The sequence below is a fragment of the Dipodomys ordii genome, unplaced genomic scaffold (assembly GCF_000151885.1).
Source record: "Dipodomys ordii isolate 6190 unplaced genomic scaffold, Dord_2.0 Scaffold12, whole genome shotgun sequence".
Classification (NCBI taxonomy): domain Eukaryota; kingdom Metazoa; phylum Chordata; class Mammalia; order Rodentia; family Heteromyidae; genus Dipodomys; species Dipodomys ordii.
Genome location: NW_012267228.1, coordinates 229,606 through 247,375, shown reverse-complemented (window position 1 = coordinate 247,375; position 17,770 = coordinate 229,606). Strand labels below are relative to the sequence as shown.

Below are 17,770 nucleotides of genomic sequence, written 5' to 3'. Positions count from 1 at the left end.
CCTGCAGGCGCTGTGTAGAGAGGGGTCTGAGGCAGATGGGAGCCGGCCTGTCACCCAGGACAGGCCACCGTGAGGTGGCAAAGGCTGTGGTGGGGGCCACAGGCCCGGAGCTCGCGCCCACAGCTCGGGGTCACACGCGGCTCGGCCGCAGAGAACTTGTGTTTGCCTGAGAATCTGCATCCCAGCATTGGGAGACCTGGGGAGAATGCCACCACCCTCCCCCTTGGGGCCACCCCGGGGCGTGTGCTGTGACAGCCCCGGCAGGGGCGGGGGGGTCGGGGTTCTGCCCTGCTGGCCGGCAGGCCTGGGAGATGGGGGCTGGACCCACCATTCTGTGGCACCCCTGAGTCCTCTGTGTCCCCCTCCCCCCGGCCGCCCCCACCGCTCCCGCCTGAGAACCTCATGAGGCCAGGGGAACCCGGGAGGCCACGGCTCGCCTGCGGCTCCGTTTCCCAGCTGTGAAGTGGGGCAAACGGGATGCTATTGGAAAGTCGAAAAAACCGCAAGGAGGGGCAAAGGGAGCCCCGGGCCTCAGGAGCCTCTGACCAGGGAGGTTTCTGTCCAGCCTTACCTGGAGAGGCTGTCCCCTGTCTGAGACACCTCTGGGGTCAAAGAGTCACTTGCCCTCTCTACCCGAGCTTGCCCTGAGCCGTGTCGGCGTGCGACGGGTGCGAGGTGATGGCGTCCCTGGTGCCGGCCTGAGGCGGAGTGTCCGCTGCAGAGGGGAGGCCCGGGAGACATGGGGATGCCAGCCTGATGCCCGGCATGGGCGGCACAGGGCAGCGAGCTGGACACCAACGCTGACAGGGAGGCCAGGAGGTGCTGCGAAGGGGGGGGGGAGGAGGACGCAGCGGGAGGCCAGGCAGGCGCACGCGCCAAGAGCTCCCGGGCTGGCCGGTGGGTTCCTGGGGGCCGCGTGTCCTCAGTGGGTGGGGCCTTTGTAGAGAGCCATCCTGTGTGGAGGGCCAAGTCCTGTCCCCACGTCTGACAGAGCAGTGGGGACCAGTCTGGGATCTGCAGTGGATCCCATTAGCACAGGCGGAACTGGGACCTGGGGACCAGATGAGGTGTGACAATATGCAGGTGACACTCGGGTGAGCCAGGTTTCCGGTGGTGCAGGCGTTCTCTGGGGCCACCGGGCCAGCACGGTGCCCGGGCCCAGCCGGATGCCGGGCTCAGGCACCTGGCCTTCGAGGGCCATGAGGGGGAGCATTGACCTGCCCCCTGAGTCACTGTCCCTGGAGACCCTGCGGGGGAAGCCCCAGCTGCCGGCCCTGGGCTGGGCCTGGGCGCAGCTGTGCTGTGGGCGGGGCTCCAGCTGGGCCCCGGGGCAGCCTGGCCGGAGGCTGTGCGGAGGCTGTGCGGGAGGCTGCGCGAGCCTGTCTGGAGAAGGGCGGGCAGGTGCTCCCCTTCAACACTGGTCCTTAGGTCTAGTGCCCAGGCTGAGTGAGCTTTAGTGCCTCCGTTTCCACCTGTGGGTTGTGAAGCTGCTGTGCGCTGTGTCGTGGGGCTGCTGGAATCACTGGGTGGGACTGTGGCGTGCCTGTCCCCTGGCCCAAGACTCTTGGCGCCTTCTGAGCTCTGAGAGGGCGGAGCAGAGCCAGCGGCAGCAGAGCAAGGCCAGCCGGGTGTTTTGTCTCCCTGCCCACACGAGGCCTTCAGAGCCTGGGTCCCCCCCCCCCCCCGGGAGTGCTGCTGACTTATCTTTAATTTGTTTCCCATCCAAGCTCTGTCCTGGAGCTCTGTCCTGTCTGCTGCTCAGCCGCTCCTCTAGGGCGGTGGGCAGGCCCCGGCTGGGCTGTGGCTGCGGGGCGGTGTCGGGTTCAGTTCTCTGGGGAGCTGGGGGAGGATGTGGGCTGGCCCTGGCCTCCCTCGTCCCACCCAGCCCCGAGCCAGGGCAGACCCTGGGCCCCTGAGCCAGCTTTCCATCACAGGAGGCCGCCCCCCGTGGCCAGCCCACCCGCCCCGTGACTCACAGCTCCCGGTCCTGGGCCACCGCTGCCTCTTAGCAGACGGTGGCGGCCGCAGGTTGTGCTGAAGCCACGGGCTGCTTGGGGCGCTCACTCGCTCAGTCGGGTCCGGGGTGGCCAGCGTTGTCTTCATCGCCGTCTGGCTTGGGGACCTTTCCTGTGGCCTCGCCATGGAGAAAGAAGTCACCTGATTGCTGGAGGGCAGGCCAGCCCCCGACCTGCGGGAGCAGTCGCCCCCCACCAGGCATGAAGGGCGACGGGGCTGTGTGGAGCCTCATGTGGAAGTACTGTGTCTCCGTGCGGACGCTCAGGTACCCGTGTGTGGAGGCCGGGCAGGGCTGAGCAGGCCGGCCCTTGACCCTCGGGGGAAGCTGGAGGGGGAAGGAGCGTGGTAGGGGTGTGCTGGGGGTCGCCAGGCCCACCAGGGTGTGGGCGGCTCCCCTCCCCAGACAGCTGGGGCTGGGCCGGCCGCAGCAGGCCCAGCGTGAGATCTCAGCCTGCCCTTGGCCTCTCAGCCTGTGGGGTGCTCACGCCACTCCTGGGGCACAGCGGAGTGAGCCTCCGTGTGCCTGTGGACACGGCCCCCAGTGACCCAGGGTGCGCCAGCCCACCAGGTTCGTTCTCCGTGGTGATTGCTCCCGAGGTGTGTGACGTGCCTGGAACCAGGCGCCAGACGGGCCAGGTTCGTCCCGTGTGGTGATGCTTTGGGCTGAGTGCCTGTGCCAGGGGCCGGCATTCGCGTGGAGATTGACTGTGGTGGCAGATGTGAGGCCCAGCCCACCGACACCCAATAAATGCCAGCGGGGACCCCCCTCATCCTGCTTCTTTCGTGGGGGGGGGCGATGCCTGCCTGGGCTGGACCTGGGGAGGGGGTGTCTGGAGAGGGGGCGTCCTGGGCGGGGCGGGGCTTTGGAGTGTTGTACTTGGAGGGGATTTTTACAACAGTCTGCTTTCCTTCCACTCCCCGCTCCCCAAACTGTATACCATCCCCTCCCTGCCCTCCTCCCTCCCCTTTTTCCTCCCACTTCCCCCGCCTTCCTCCCTCCCTCTCCTCCCCCTCTGGATTTCCTCATTCTTTCCTTTTTTCCATCCTTTCTCCTCATAGTATTTGTGGTGGCCTATAGGAAAAACCTACAGTAAAACAAAACCACCAGGACCATATTCAGAATAGGATGCCATAACAGAGGAGGAGGAGGAGGAGGAGGAGGAAGAGGAGGAGGAGGAGGAGGAAGAGGAGGAGGAGGATGAAGAGGAGGAGGAGGAGGAGGAGGGGAGGAGGAGGATGGGAGGAGGAGGAGGAGGAGGAAGAGGAAGAGGAAGTGATAAAGATAGAACAGAGGTGCACTGAAGCCCCCCGAGCTTCCCCACCGCCCAAAGGAAAGGGAGAGAGAGCCAACCCAGGTCATTCCACTTTAATTAGCGCAGCAGCAACAGCAGCCACTGGTGTCTGTCAGCGACAGTGTGTGGGGTCCCGGGACAGGTTTGGGCAGCCTGCAGCCGTGGGACCCAGGTTCTCTGGGGGTGCCATTGGCTGTGGGAACGGGAACAGAGAGGCTGAGTGGCCCTGGAGGGAGGCAGAGGCTGCGGCTGGGCGGGCCGGGCCCCAGGCAGGGCTGCAGTGAATGCCTGCGGTCGTTTCTCCCGGCCGCTCCCGAGGTTTCCGGGGATGGGCGCTGGGAAAGCGCAGCTGTTTACAGGATGCAGCCGTGTTCCCAGAGGACCTGCTGTGGCCTTCTGCAGTCTTTGGGCCGCCCTAGAGAGGAACAGCACGGATCCTCAGAGTCCGCAGGCCTCTCTGTCAGGCCTCTGTTTCCCTGGGCACAGGGTGGGTGCACAGCTGCCTGGCAGGTCCAGGCCCCTACTGCCAGGGGCAGAGCAGCTGGGTGGGAGCCGGCACCGTCCTGGGCCCCGGGTCTGCCCACCCTTGGCACGCGGAGGGCCAGGTGGCCCCTGCGCGGTGGGCAGGACGGGCCTGCAGTCACTCTCCCCGAGCCCCCCCTTCTCGTGGGGCCCCAGAACAAGTGAGCACCCCCTCCCTGAGCCAGAGAGAGGGGCGGGCGGCTGGCCGAGTCAGCATGGGCCGCTCTGCCCGAGGCCTGAATCAGCAGATCGGCAGGCGGGCGGGGCGGGCGGCCTGGGACGGGTAAGCGAGGGCTTCCGCGGGACAGCACATACTTTTCCTCTTGCGTCTTCCCGCCATCCACAGAGCACACAGCCCCCGGCCCGGCGCAGCGTCTGGTAAAGTACGAGTGTCTGTGCCGTCGCCGCCAGCCCTGGCTCTGGGCCAGGAGGCTCACGAGGGCTGCCCGAGCCGGGTGAGGCTCCGGAGCCCAGCTGGGGTCTCGCAGGGGGGCCGCACTGGCTCCAGGCCGTGTGGACAGAGCAGCCGGGGCTGTGAGCAGCACGCCCTGGGCACGCAGCTAGACCTCAGGGACCGCGGAGCGGCGTGCCCTGCCCTGGGCCGGGGGGGGGGGGGCAGAGGCAGAGCGAGGAAGAGGAAGAACTGGGGCTTGGAGGAGGGCTGACCTGAGGTCCAACCCGCTTCGTGCGAAGGGCTCTAGAGGCTTGGTGAGAAGGTTCTGGAAGCCTGGCTGCCTGCCGGAGGAGGTGTGTGGCCATCCCCAGGTCTGTTTCCTCCCTGTCAGCTTGCACGATGACACGCTCGTCCTCAGAGCTGAGGGGACCCCAGCGAACGCCAGGCCAGGCCGTCCCTTCGCGGTGCGCTCATCTGCCCAGGCTCCCAGCCTCCTTCCCCCGGGGCCTCCGCAGCCTCCCGCCAGCCAGGCCGGAGAGAAGCGCTCCGCAGCCAGGCCCTGGGCCTGGTGGGCTGTGTCGTTGTCTTGGTGGACGGGCAGTCCCAGGCCACTCGGGCTCGGGGTGCTGCCGGCTCAGCTGAAGACCCTCCCTCCCAGCCGGGCGGCAGCCGCAGGGGCCAGCAGCTGGCAGTGAGGCTCAGAGAGCGTCGGGGCAACCGCTGACACTTAGCCACCTGGTGCCCCTGGAGAGGCCCCCAGCCCGCCAGCCCCGCCGGCGCCTGCCCTGGAAGGAAGCCCTGCTCCCAGAGCGAGCGCCCCACTCCCAGCAAGCCCGCAGCCCCGCCCCTCCCTCCGCACCCGAGCCCCGGCCTCAGACTCCAGAGCAGAGCCAGACGAGCCTCCCTCCTTGCACCGCCCCGCGGGCACACGCCTTCCCTGGGGGCCACTCTTCCTTTCCCTGGGGTCTCCCCTGCAGCCCCCACCCCTCCGCAGCCTGCTCCCCACTCAGGCTGTGTTGCCTTTACTTTTGGCTTACTCCACATCGACCAGTTGTGGGAGGAGGGCTCCTTCGCTGAGACACACCGCCAGGCACGCAGTGTCCCCGATCACGCCTGCCACCGCTCGCAGCCCGTCCCACTGTCCTGTTTTCTTCTGTGCATCCGCACCACCTCCACCACGTACGTTGCTTTAAAAAGCTCTGTTTTCAAGGTGGGGTCTGACTGTGTAGCCCCGGCTGGCCCCACTCTCAGTCCTCCTGCTGCAGCTCGGGGGTTACAGGAGTGCACGCTGTTGCCCAGCTCCATTGAGTAGGTATGGGCGTGCCATCCGCTCCGAGCTGGCCCGGCGTGGCGCCGGTGCTCACCTGCAGGCCTGGCTGAGCTTCAGCTGGGCCGCCTGTTCCCAGAGCTCGCGGAGGTGTGCCCAGGGGCAGCGGGGAAGAGCTTCGGCCATCCGTCCAGACGGCTGTCAGGGCAGCTGCCATGTGCTATGGCCGAGCCCAGCGCGTGGGGCGCGGCCGTGGGTGAGGTGAGGTCCTGGCTCGTGCAGTGACGTGCGGGTGACGGTGCCCCCAGGGCCGTGGACAGTGGAGTGACCGCTCAGGGCTTGATCTGGAAGCCAGCAGAGCTCTGAGCCTGAGCGTGGTACGGTGAAGGGCGCCACATCTGGAGATTCTGCCAGCCCGGCCTGCGCCGCGTGAATAACGCGGGAAACGGCGGCGCCTGGACGCTCACGGCCGGCGCGCGGGCTCTCGAGCCACGGCTCTATGTCAGATACTTTTGGTGCTTAATTAGAAATAAGAGTCTTCCAAACTTTCCTGCCCTGGCTGGCTTTGAACTATGATTCTCAAGAAGAGTACAGGGCAGAGCCCAGCTTAAAACCGTCTCTTTAAAGAGCAAAGGAGAGAATGTAAGCAGGTGACCGACGTGTGAGGGGAAGGCGTGAGCTGGTGGAGTCCTGCGGGCAGAATGCTGCCAGCAGAGGGCACAGCACAGGCAAAGGCCCTGGGGTAGCGCTGTGCCTTGTGTGTCTGCAGATGGAAGTCAAAGCGGTTGGACAGCGGCGGGGAAGGAAGCCACAGGATGCAGATTCTTGGGTGCTGACTCACTGGGGTGGGGACACAGGGCAGGGTCGGTCCCAGGATGAGGACATGAGGTACTTCCCGGGGGACAGTGGTAGCGGGCTGGCTGAGAGACCCCGAGAGGTACTCAAAGGCACAGTCAGACCAGCTGGTAGAGCAGAGACGGCAGGGAGGGAGGGAGGGGAAGCTTGCACGGCGACTCCCAGGAGCTGGGCAGGGGCAGTGGGGACAGGTGGCCTGGGAGGACCTGCCGGGCCCTAGGAGGTAAAGCTGGCCGCCCTGGGTCCCTCTGCACCTGAGCAGCGCTCACATAAGTAGGCCACCGCCACCTGCCCCGCACCGCCTTTGCCCCGCTGTCTGTCTGGAGTGAGACCGAGTGCGCAGCCCAGGCCTGGCGCTCTGAACAAAGATGCCTTGCCGAAACTCGAGTGGCCCCGAAATGTGATCAGCCGCGAGAGACCGGCCAGGGCAGAGCTGTATAATTTATTGGCGGGGCTGTCCGGCAGCCATTTGGGCAGGCCCGACCTCGACCTCGAAGAGCCCCCTGGGCGGTGGTAGAGCCTGGGGAGGGTGACAGGCCCGGCCGGCCACAGGGCGGGGCTTCCTGGATGCGCTGGCAGGGAGGAAGTCGGAGGCCAGGGCCGGGAGGTGGGGCTGTCGCCCTGGTTCTTTGTCCCCAGGGGCTGCCCGGGCCAGGTGCTGGACTCCCGGGAGACCTCAGCCCCCTGCCGCTGGACACTGTGAGTAGCACCTAGCCGGCAGGAAGCTGGGAGGGGCTGGGGCGGGATGTGAGGGGCATGGCAGCACGTGGGGTGCTCGCAGGGGTGCTGGTTGCTTCTCTAACCTGTCTCTGTGACCGGCTGCTGTGTGCTTGGTGTGCGTCACGCAGGGCCGGCCCGGGGCCTCCCGGGGCTCTCTGCAAGGACAGCTGTGGGCCCGGCCCTCGGCCTGCCAGCCTGCCTGGCCCGCTAGAGAGGGACTCTTAACAGCACCGTGTTACAGCGGGGCACGCCGCAGTGCCCCGGCTGCGGGCACCCCCGCCACGGTTCTCCTCAGCGGCTTGGAGCGTGAAGCATGGGGTCAGAGCAGACGGGCCGGGATTCCCAGACGCGAGAAGACTTGGCTGGGAAGGTTCTGCCTCATATAGGGCAGCGCAATCTGGAACTTTCCCAGGGTGTGTGCGCCCCCCCGCCCTCTGCCAGGACCTGCAGGGCTGCTCTCTTCTTGCTGAAGCACCTCAAGCAGAGCCTGGGCGCTCAGACCCTGGGGAGCCCGAGGGTCCTTCTTAAGGGCTGCTGTGCCCTCTAGGAAATCCCCCTTGGTAAAAAGGGGCCTGAGGGTCACCTGCATCCCTGGGGAAATCCCCACTGAGCCTTACTTCCGCTCCAAGTCTCAGGACAAGTCTAGATGAGAGCACTTCACTGCTGGTGTCAAGGGAACCCAAGTCCAGACCAGAGATGTTAGAACAATTCTCCAGAGTCACACAGCCTGTATCTGTTGAGAACGGGAGCACACTGCTCTATGGAACTGGGGACCAGGTGGCATTTCACCGGGCCTCCGTGTTTGTATCCATGGAAAGTTGGGCTTGAACCTCAGATCCCACTGTCTGGGCTGGGCTGGGAGCCCCAGCTGTGAGGTGTGAAGTGGCCAGGTGTGAGTCCCGGCTGTGAGGTGTGAGGTCCCAGGTGTGAGTCCCGGCTGTGAGGTGTGAGGTCCCAGGTGTGAGTCCCGGCTGTGAGGTGTGAGGTGGCAGGTGTGAGTCCCGGCTGTGAGGTGTGAGGTGGTCGGGTGTGAGTCCCGGCTGTAAGGTGTGAGGTCCCAGGTGTGAGTCCCGGCTGTGAGGTGTGAGGTGGCAGGTGTGAGTCCTGGCTGTGAGGTGGCAGGTGGGGCTGGACACCTTCGGCTCCCGGTGGCTGCTCCACCCTCTGCGTTCGTCTACGCGTCCTGTCCCTTGGCGAGCATTTACTGGGCACCGACTGTGTACTGACGCAGCACATGCCCCGGCGTTGGTGTCAGGAGTGTGACTGTGGATTCAGAGGCGGAGGACGAGGGGGCAGATGGCCGGGGCGGGGCCGGTGGCCGGCCAGCTCTGTGCTGCCGTCATCAGGGGTGAGCGTAAGGTCCCTGGGTGGCCTCCACAATGGGCCCTTGGGAGCCAGGGCACCGGCCCATGCCCTTGGCCCTGGAGGGAAGCACAGACCAGCCCCAGCGATCCATGCGTCCACCACGGAGGCGTGGAGGGGTCCGGACTGCGCCGCATGTGTCTGCACCCCACCCGTGGAGGCGTGGAGGGCTCCGATGGCGCCCGCACGCGTCTGTGCCCACATGCAGACGTGCTGAGGGAGCTGTGGTCGGGCTCCAGGTGAGGAGCACAGACGCGCGCCGGGTGTCACGTCTGCTCTCTGCCTGGCGCTGTTGACTTACGAGGAGTTTTTAGTTGCAAGTAAGAGACCATTCAAAGTAGACAGTCTTAATGAGGAAGCGGGCTTCTTGCGCTGGTGGAACTGAGATGGGCTTCAGGAATGGCTGGATCCAGGGGAGCCTCTGTCTGTGGAGCAGGTCTGTCCGCGTGGGCCTCCTGGCTGCGGGCCTCGCACGCAGTGAGAACTCAGGCAGTCGCATCTACGTTGATTCTGGGCGCCAGCCCTGCGCAGGTCAGAGGGTCAGCAGCCGCGGTTCTGTCGCATCCATGTTCTCAGTCCATGGCAGGCGTTGGGACAAGCAAAGGGGAAATGGCCACACGGGTCACCCCACTAGGAAAAGGGGTGGGCTTGGAAGAGGAGTATCACTGAAGTTTGGGGGGCTGGCAGGGATGGGGAGGGAGAGGGAGAGGGGGCCGGGCAGCCCAGGCTCTGTTCCCAGAGCTCCTGGCTGAGCGCAGAGGCCGGGCCAGGGCCTGGGCAGCATGGGGAGCCCCTTCAGGGACAGGTGGCACTGGCCAGCACAAGCTCCGTGCCAGGCACACTTCCTTTTGCCTCCGTCCATGCGGCCCGGAGGCGCTGGGCTCCCCAGCGGGGAAGGAGCTGCTGTTTCTGTAGAGCTGACCTCTGACTGCCGCCGGGCGCATCCCTGCAGCCCAGCCCGGCAGCCCTGTGGGAAGTGGCCACGCTCCTGTTCCGAAGGCAGAGTGTGAAACGCTGTACCAGCACTGGCTGGCCAGCTCAGGCTCCAGTGAGGCTACCCCACCCCCGCAGGGGAGATGGAGGAAGATGGGGGTGGGGGGGTGAGGGGGGTGCAGGGCCAGGACTTGCTCGGCTTTGAGTGTCTGTGGTCCCCGTGCAGCTCCCTTTACCCTTGGAGCCTTGGTGTCCCCGCTGTAAGCCAGGGTGGCACCTTCTAGAGGTAGGGACCCATTCCCTGAGCTGGACGCCCCCGGGCAGCACACCGCAGTGGCCCTGGAGATGGCTTCACCACCCCTCCTAAGACCAGAAGTGCTGTTTGAACTTCGCTTTGTTTTCCTCCCCCAGGCTGGTCCTGGGGCTTGAACTCAGGGCCTGGGCATTCTCCCTTAGCTTTATCTCTCCAGGTTGGTGCTCTACCTCATGAGCCATACCTCCACTTCTGACTTTGTGTGGTTAACTGGAGATAAGAGTCTCATGGACTTTCCTGCCTTGAATCCTCAGCCCTCAGCCTCCTGAGCACCTGGGATGACGGGCGTGATTTCTTGCCCGGGCTGGCTCTGAACTGTGATCCTCAGCCTCAGCCTCCTGAGCAGCTGAGAGGACGGGTGCTAGCCGAGGGCCCTGGTTTTCCCTTCAACACTTTTAACATTGCCATTTTGTAGATGGGATTTGAGCCAAGTGGGAAAGGGGGCTCCCGGTGCCCCTTCCTGGAGCCTCACATCTCCGGCTCAGGAAATGCTTAGGTATCCAGAGCCCCGGGCTGCCCGGGGTGGGGTCTGGTATGGCTGTGTTGCAGGCGGCAGGGTTTGGGTTAGGGAGATGACCCTGGCTGAAGCCCCGCCCCTGCCCGCCCTGGGCTTTCCAGTACTCCGCCCAAATCTGCTGCCCACCTCCTATCTCCACGGGCCCCAGTGCCCAGACGTGGGTGTCACCAGGGTGTCACCTGTGGCCCTGGAGAGGCAGGGAAGAGAGCTGAGGACCAAGGGTGGAGGCGGGGCCTGGGGTGGAGGGGCCACTGCCAGCCTCCCTTGGCTATGTCCTTGAGCAGATAGAAGTGTGCGCATTGCCTGGGCCGCGCGTGCACGGGCTGCGGCCTGTTACAGCCGGCCCATGGCCGGGAGGGCTGAGGCGCTCAGCCTTGGAGCTGGTTGGTTACTGCACACCTGGAGCATCTCCGGGGGAAGTGGTCCGAGGGGGGTGGCGGCCACCGCTGGGGGCTGGGTGGAAAGGAGAACCGGTTACCCTTACTTCCCCTTTCTGCCCCGCAAGTCCTAGGTGACAGCCCCGCCCCAAGACATCACGCCAGGTCAGAGGTCATCCTGCCCACCCCCTAGTGGCCCAAGAGGAAATGGAAACGGGGTACAGACTCCCGTGATCTCACTGCCACCACCCACAGAGGCCTGGCAGTCGGGGTTCACTGCCTGGCTCTGCCGCCCGGGGCCGATCAGCAGGCCACTCCGGGACGCCTGTACGAAAAGCTGGGTTCAAGGCCCCCTCTGCTCCAGCGGCTGTGTGGTCTCAGGTGAGTCCCTTCAGGGCTCCAGGAAATGGTGTGAGAAGCAAGGAACCCCTGCTGTGTGGGGACGGCTTGGAGGGCAGTCTGGAGGGCCCCTGGAGGGGACTCAGCCTGAGGACCCGCTGGGGCCTCGCAGAGGGGGAGACGGAGGCCGAGGGTCACACTCCTCCTGCTCCAGGAGCCAGTGTGTACTGTATCCCTTCCTCACCAAGCAGACGCACGCACGCACGTGCACACACACGCACACACGCACACAGCTTGTATCCGCGATTGAAACTCCATAGGTGCCGGCGGCCGCCGAGAAAGCACGTCAGAATGAACTGCAAGTTGGCGCCGCGTACTCATGGCGGCAGCCGCTGTTTGGGTCTGGAAGATGTCAGTGTGTGAAAAGCAGCGTTTGTGTGGTCTACCGGCAGTGTTGGTGTACATATGGGATACACGAGCCCCTAAAATAATTCAGCCTGGGAATTCCTGCAGCTCCCGAGCAGTCTCAGGAGGAGCTGCGGCTCGGCAGTGGGGGCCCGGGGCCCCGCGTGGCCGCCCGCAGCTGGGCTGGTCGGGGGAGCCGGGTCCCATGGGGTCACCCTCCTTCCTCCTGCCCCTCACTGCCCCAGCCCCCTCCCCCAGTCCTGCCCAGGCTGTTGGGGGGCTTGCTACCCCTGTTCCTCCTGGACCACAAGCAGGGGCCTCTGCGTGCCTTTGTGCTCTGCAGGCCTTCCCGGTGCCCGCATCCCTTCCCTTGGCTCCAAGGCATCTTTTGAAGCACTGCATTGTTCATTTTGATGAGTCCAATCATCTCTTTTTTTTAATTGCTTGTGTTCTGGTGGTGTGGCTAAGAAGTCCAAGTCCAGGAGTCCTGGTGGGTTCCATGCTATACCGTTGTGGTGGCGTTTTGGTGTTAACACTTGTGCTCTGTTCTGTGGCCATGGTGAGTGACCAGTGCAGGAGGGGGCAGGGGCCATGAGGGTCCACGTGGCTGGCCAGCCAGCATGGTGCCTGCTGAGAAACTAAGCCTTCTGAGAGAACTGTCTTGGCACCTTTGTCAAAAATCACAAATCAGGGCTGGTAATGCGGCTCAGTGGTAGAGTGCTTGCCTCACATGCATGAAGCCCTGGGTTCGATTCCTCAGTACCACGTAAACAGAAAAAGTGGGAAGTGGTACTATGGATCAAATGGTTGAGCACTGGCCTTGAGCAAAAGAAACTCAGGGACAGGCCGGGCGCCAGTGGTTCATGCCTAGCTACTCTGGAAGCTGAGGTCTAAGGATCATGGTTCAAAGCCAGCCCAGGCTGGAAAGTCTGTGAGGTGCTTATCTCCAATAAACCACTAGAAATCTGGAAGTGGCGCTGTGGCTCAAGTGGTAGAGCGCTCGCCTTGAGCTGAAGAGCTGAGGGACAGCGCCCAGGCCCAGAGTTCAAGTCCCAAGATTGGAAAGAAAAAAAAAAAACAAACCACAAATCATCTGACAATGCTTACTTTACTTCATTGCGCTGGGATGAAACACAGAGCTTCGTGCATGTCATGCAAGCACGTGACTGACGTGTGCCCTGGTCTGGACAGAGCTTCGTTAGTGCGCTTCCTCCATTAACAGGGCCCGGGGGTGGCCGGGGGCAGAGTGCACCTCGGAACAAAACTGAGTCCTGCTGTCTGGCCCGCTGTCCAGAACGGGTGGACCACCAGGGATCCTCGGGGACCATTACTTCCTGCGATTAAGAATCCCGTAATCCAGAGCTGCTTGTCCCAGGGGAAGGCAGAGGCCCAGTGGGGAGAGGGCGGGTCCCAGGTCCACACCCGAGAGGGCCCTGGCAGCACAGAGGCCGCCTGGGTGAGGAGAAAAGCCCACCCTGCGGGTCCTCACTGCCCGGAGCCCGTGGTGTCACCTGTCCGGGGGCAGGGGTGGGGTGTGGAGGGCTCGCTGGAAGGGGGCGTGGTGGAGGACGGCAGTGTCTGCCCCACACAGCTCGGCTCCAGCCATCCCTTCCTCATGCACCTGCTGGTCCCACGCTTAGCTCTGTGGCAGGCTCAGCGCAGGGCCGAGACTCGGGTTACTAGCTGACACTTGCCCTGCTCTGGGACTGTCTCGGGCCGGTGTGGACCACGAGGCGAGAGGATGGTGCAGCAGGAGGCCACAGTGTTGGAGCTGGCTGGAGGGCAGGTCCGCGCAGGCGGCTCTGGGCATCTCTGCAGCGGGGCGGACGGCAGCGGCTGGTCTTCTCCATTAGGAGCTGCGCGTCTTGTGCTTCCAGGCTCTAAGTGCTGCTCTTCTCTCCACTACCTGGACTCTTTTGGGGATGAAATGGCTTTGCCTTGCTGCCCAGTGCTCTACCACTTGGGCAGTGCCCCCAGCTCTTTTTGCCTCAGTTATTTTTCAGATACAGTCTAAACTCTTTTTGCCCAGACTGACATTGTACCACAATTCTTGTACTTAGTCCTCCTGCTGTTGTGCCCAGATAAGGATCCCCAAAGACCACCAAGGGCCAATTCCGATGCAAGCCTGGACTCACCACCGTCACCGACGTGGCAGGTCAGAGTTGAGAGCCCCGACTTCCAGTTTAACAGGGTTTTTATTGTGGTTGCAGCAAGGGTAGGGGGTTTCCAACATAGCGGTTACATGATTGGTTAATGTTTAGTGAACCTTGTAACAATCTTACTGGCTAGCGTGTGTGGGCTAAGCGGTTAAACAGCAAACTGTGTTAACTATGCTGTCTTAAGAAATATCTGGAGTTTTAGGTGCCTTCCTGTCATCCGCTGATGGCTATGGCTAGGGGTGTTACCGGCAGGACGTTATTGGGACATTTCGCAGTTTTTCCAGGAACCTGAGTTTTGCTTTCGGTAAAAGTCTTCACAATGGAGTCTAAGTCCAGAATGGCTGTACTTTGCCTAAGGCTTCTCACTGCCCTTCTGGGATTACAAGCATGCATCTCCCTCCTAGTTTGCTGGTTGACGTTCGGTCTTACTAAACGGTGGCCTAGTCTGGTCTAGAATCACGATCCTCCTGACTTCCGCCTTCTGAGAAGCTGTGACTACAAATGGTTAATGCCATGCCTGGCAGCATTCTCTCACTAAAAATGGTGATTTATCTTGTTGGTTTGGAGGAACTCTTTATAACTGGAGGAAACCAAGGGCACAGTAGATATGGTGGCATCAGGTAGCTCAAAGGGGTTAAGTGTGGCCTGACTTTGGGGAGAGAGGCTGAAAATGGAGCTGGACAGGGAGGCAGAAGACACCTCTGAGTGCCGGGCTGAGCGGCCTGTGCTTTATGAAGGAGAGTTGAGTGGGGGAAGGATGTTCGTAACTCTGCATATTCAAAGATTGCTTTGGACGACAGAGCTGGAAAGGTAACTGGAAGTGGAACGTGCTGGCCTTGAGTGTCTGGCTGGAGTCTCCTTGGTTTGATGGGCAGTTGGGAGCCCCAGGTTCGGATGAAGATGGTGAGCCGGAGGGAGGGGTGGGAGGAAGCTGCCCGCTGAGCCCTGGGTCATTTCCTGTCACAGAGCGCTTGGACCTGGGCTTCCCTGCAGGGCGGGGAGGCCTTCAGCTCTGGGGTGTGGTGTGTGGCTCAGTTTCCCAACATGAGGCCCCACCCTCAGCACCGGGAGGGACTCCTGTGCTGTGTCATCTGTGCCCTGACCACAGGACTGACCTCCAACCCAGACAGCCAGGCCACTGCTAGGGGCACCAAGGAATGAAGGGAGGAAACATGAGCCCAGAGTTTCCAGCAGGGAGCTGGAGGGGGCTGGGAGGGGCACCGGGATGGAGGGCAGGCTGTGGGTCACCGGTGCTGAGCTGAGGAAGGCTGGATGCTCCTCTCAGCTTCCTGTTTGCTTTGTGGAGGGGAATGGGAGGTCAGAAGGAACGCGAGGGCCTTGGGGTCACTGGGAGTCAGGCCCAGGCCCTGTCAGATCGGGCTTCAAGCCCGGCCTCCCAACTCCCCTCCTGAATCAGAAACTATTTCCAAACAGAATTTGGGGGGGGTCCCCTGGTGTGGTACTTGAGTGTGAACTCAGGTGTGAAGCCACACACCCCAGCCCTTTCGGCTCTCATTGCTTTACCAGTAGGGCTGGCAGTTACAGACTGTGATCCCACTGCCTACACTTGGTTTTGGCTGGTCCTGGGCTTGAACTTTGGGCCCAGGCGCTGTCCCTGAGTTTCTTTTGCTCAAGGCTAGCACTCTACTACTGGAGCCACAGCACCACTTCCAGTTTTTTGGTGGTCAACTGGAGATAAGAGTCTGATCAACTTTCCTGCCCCAGTTGGCTTTGAACCACCATCCTCAGATCTCAGCCTCCAGAGTAGCTAGGATTATAGGCATGAGCCACACCTAGCATATTGGTTGGAATGGAATCTTGCTGAGGTTTTGCCCAGACTAGCCTCCAGCCACATTTCTGGGATTACAGGCTTTAGCTACCTCAGGCAACCCTCAAATACAATCTTTATTTTTTTTAAAAGAAAAGCTAATATAAGCATACGGTGCAAACACTGTGATGCAGTGAACATTTCTGTGAAAAGCCAGCCCCTCCCACTGTCTCCCCATTCTCTCACCTTTCCCAGAGGCACAGCGACACCAGATTCAGATTGGGAATAGGTGCAGGCCCGGCTTCCTCCCCACCCTGCTCTCCCCTACCTGGCTCCCCCCCATTACCAGGTTGTGGTGCAGCCACAGTCCGCCGTGGGCGCCCTGGTCCCTGACAGCTGCCTGAGGATACATCTGACAAGGCCCAGGCTGCCGGGTGCCTTCTCCAGTCATTTTTACTCCCCTAGGAGATAGCCACAGCGGCTCCTCACCCTGGAGGCTCACTGTATGGCTTCCAGGCCCAGAGGGCAGCTTATCTGGAAGAGAGGGCCTTTCCACCCAGAGTTGGGGAGGATTTGGCCTGTGGTATTTCCGCCTGTTGCCTGGGGCCTGTGCGGGCAGAGCACATCCTAGTAGGAACACCAGGAGGAGGGGGGAAGGGTGGGGGAAGAACAGGTGGATCCCCATCCTCCCTTCAACAGCCTCCCACCAGGCCCCGCCCCCCAAGGCCTCACTTCCTCCCACCAGGCCCCGCCCCCAATGCCTCACTTCCATCAGGCCCCGCCCCCAATTGCCTCCCTTCCACCTTTCTTCTTCCTCCTCTTATCATTATTTTCATTTCCAGCACTGGGGATGGAGCCCAGCCACATCTCAGGCACTGGGCCAGTGCTGTGCGCCTGGCACCTTTCCCTCTGACCCTCAGATAAAATATAATCAAGCATACTGACTTTTGCCAATGTGGTGAGTTAAAAAAACCAACAACATGGCAAGCAAATAGTATTTTGATTGTATTTTCTGTAATGTGCATTTAATTATAGGCGAGATTGAATATCTTTTCATGAATGGCTTGTTGGGATCCCTTGCTCTGCTTTCTAATGGGTTAGTCATCCTCCGATCGATTTGAAAGAGCTCTTCATGTATCCGAGAAGTTAGCTTTCACCTTTGTTTCCTCAATTAGCTTCTGTCATGTGCAGCAGAGATTTTCTGCCCATGTGCCACTTGTCTTTCTACCTTGTATATGGCATTTCCATTCCATGTAGTTCTGATTATCACACAGAACACACTGGGAGCCCACACTTGCACGTGATACACTGTGTGCCCACTTTAGCACGCGATACACTGTGTGCCCATATTTGCCTCTGAGACTTTGAGGAAGGGGTTATTTCTGCAGTGCATTTCCCAGTCCTCGCATTATCCTGGCTGCTTCTCAGGCAGCCTTGGATGCTCTGGACAGATGAGTTCCAAGAGGGCTCGGCCTGACCTGGTTACACAGCGTCCACCGAAGTTGCTGATCTTCCTCCATCCCACTTACTCTGGCTTCCCTAAGCCAGCCATTTTTTTGGGGGGGGGATTGTAGGGCTTGAACTCAGGGCCTGGGCGCTGTCCATAAGCTCTTTTGCTCAAGGCTAGTACTCTACCACTTTGAGCCACAGCGCCACTTCTAGTTTTTTGGTGATTAATTATAGATATAAGTCTAATGGACTTTCCTGCCAGGGCTGACTTTGAACCACCATCCTCAGATCTCAGCCTCCTGAGTGGCTGGGATGACAGGCGTGAGCCTCCTGTGCCTGGCTAAGAAACATCTTTTCCTCTTTTAAGTGCTGTTTTTTTTTTTTTTTTTGCGTTTTAAAATTATAAAGATACTGAGGCTTGAGATCAGAGCCTCACGCTGGCATTGTAGTTCTTAAGAAGTAGACCTCTGTGCCGGGCCTGTGGCTCAGCCATGTTTGCCCAGCCGCTCTGAAGGTGATTTGGGAGGACTGCTGATCCAGTCCAGCAATGGTCAAAAAACGTTAACAAGACCAGGAGGAAAGGCTGGACATGATGACACACATCCATCATCATGACTGCTGCACCGGAGTGTGAACCCGGCAAAAAAGCAAGACCCCATCTCAACCAGCACAAAGCTGGACTGGAGGTATGGCTCAGCAGCAAGGACCCGGCCCTGAGTTCACCCCCAGGACTGCCAAAAGAAAAAAGTATGGTGCGGTAACACCGGGAGCCCAGCCCAGGCATGGGGACTTTTTTTGTTTTCTTTGTTTTGCCAGACCTGGGGTTTGAACTCAGGGTCTAGGCGCCGTCCCTGAGCCGCTTTTGCGCAAGGCAAGCGCCCTACCCCTTGGGCCACAGCGCCACATCTGGCCTTCTCTGTGTTATGTGGTCCTGAGGAACCGAACCCAGGGCTCCATGCGTGCTGGGCGAGCACTCTACCACTGAGCCCCCTTTCCCAGCCTGGCACAAGGCTGTCCTCTGAGGGAGCAGCTTACGGCCCGGGTGACCCCGCTGCACCCGTCGGGGCTCCCGGGCGGCCGGG

General features: G+C 61.7%; 1 protein-coding gene across 2 annotated transcripts in view; it reads left to right on the top strand.

The window, feature by feature from the left end:
* Nucleotides 1-2,063: 2,063 nt before the first annotated feature.
* The window catches only part of Iqsec1 (IQ motif and Sec7 domain 1), a 78,143-nt gene continuing 62,436 nt past the window's right edge, over nucleotides 2,064-17,770 (top strand). For both annotated transcript variants that reach the window (XM_013010491.1, XM_013010492.1), the window contains exon 1: nucleotides 2,064-2,281. In XM_013010491.1, the coding sequence (XP_012865945.1) occupies nucleotides 2,217-2,281 (65 nt within the window). In that variant the 5' untranslated portion in view covers nucleotides 2,064-2,216. The remainder of the gene's footprint in view (nucleotides 2,282-17,770) is intronic.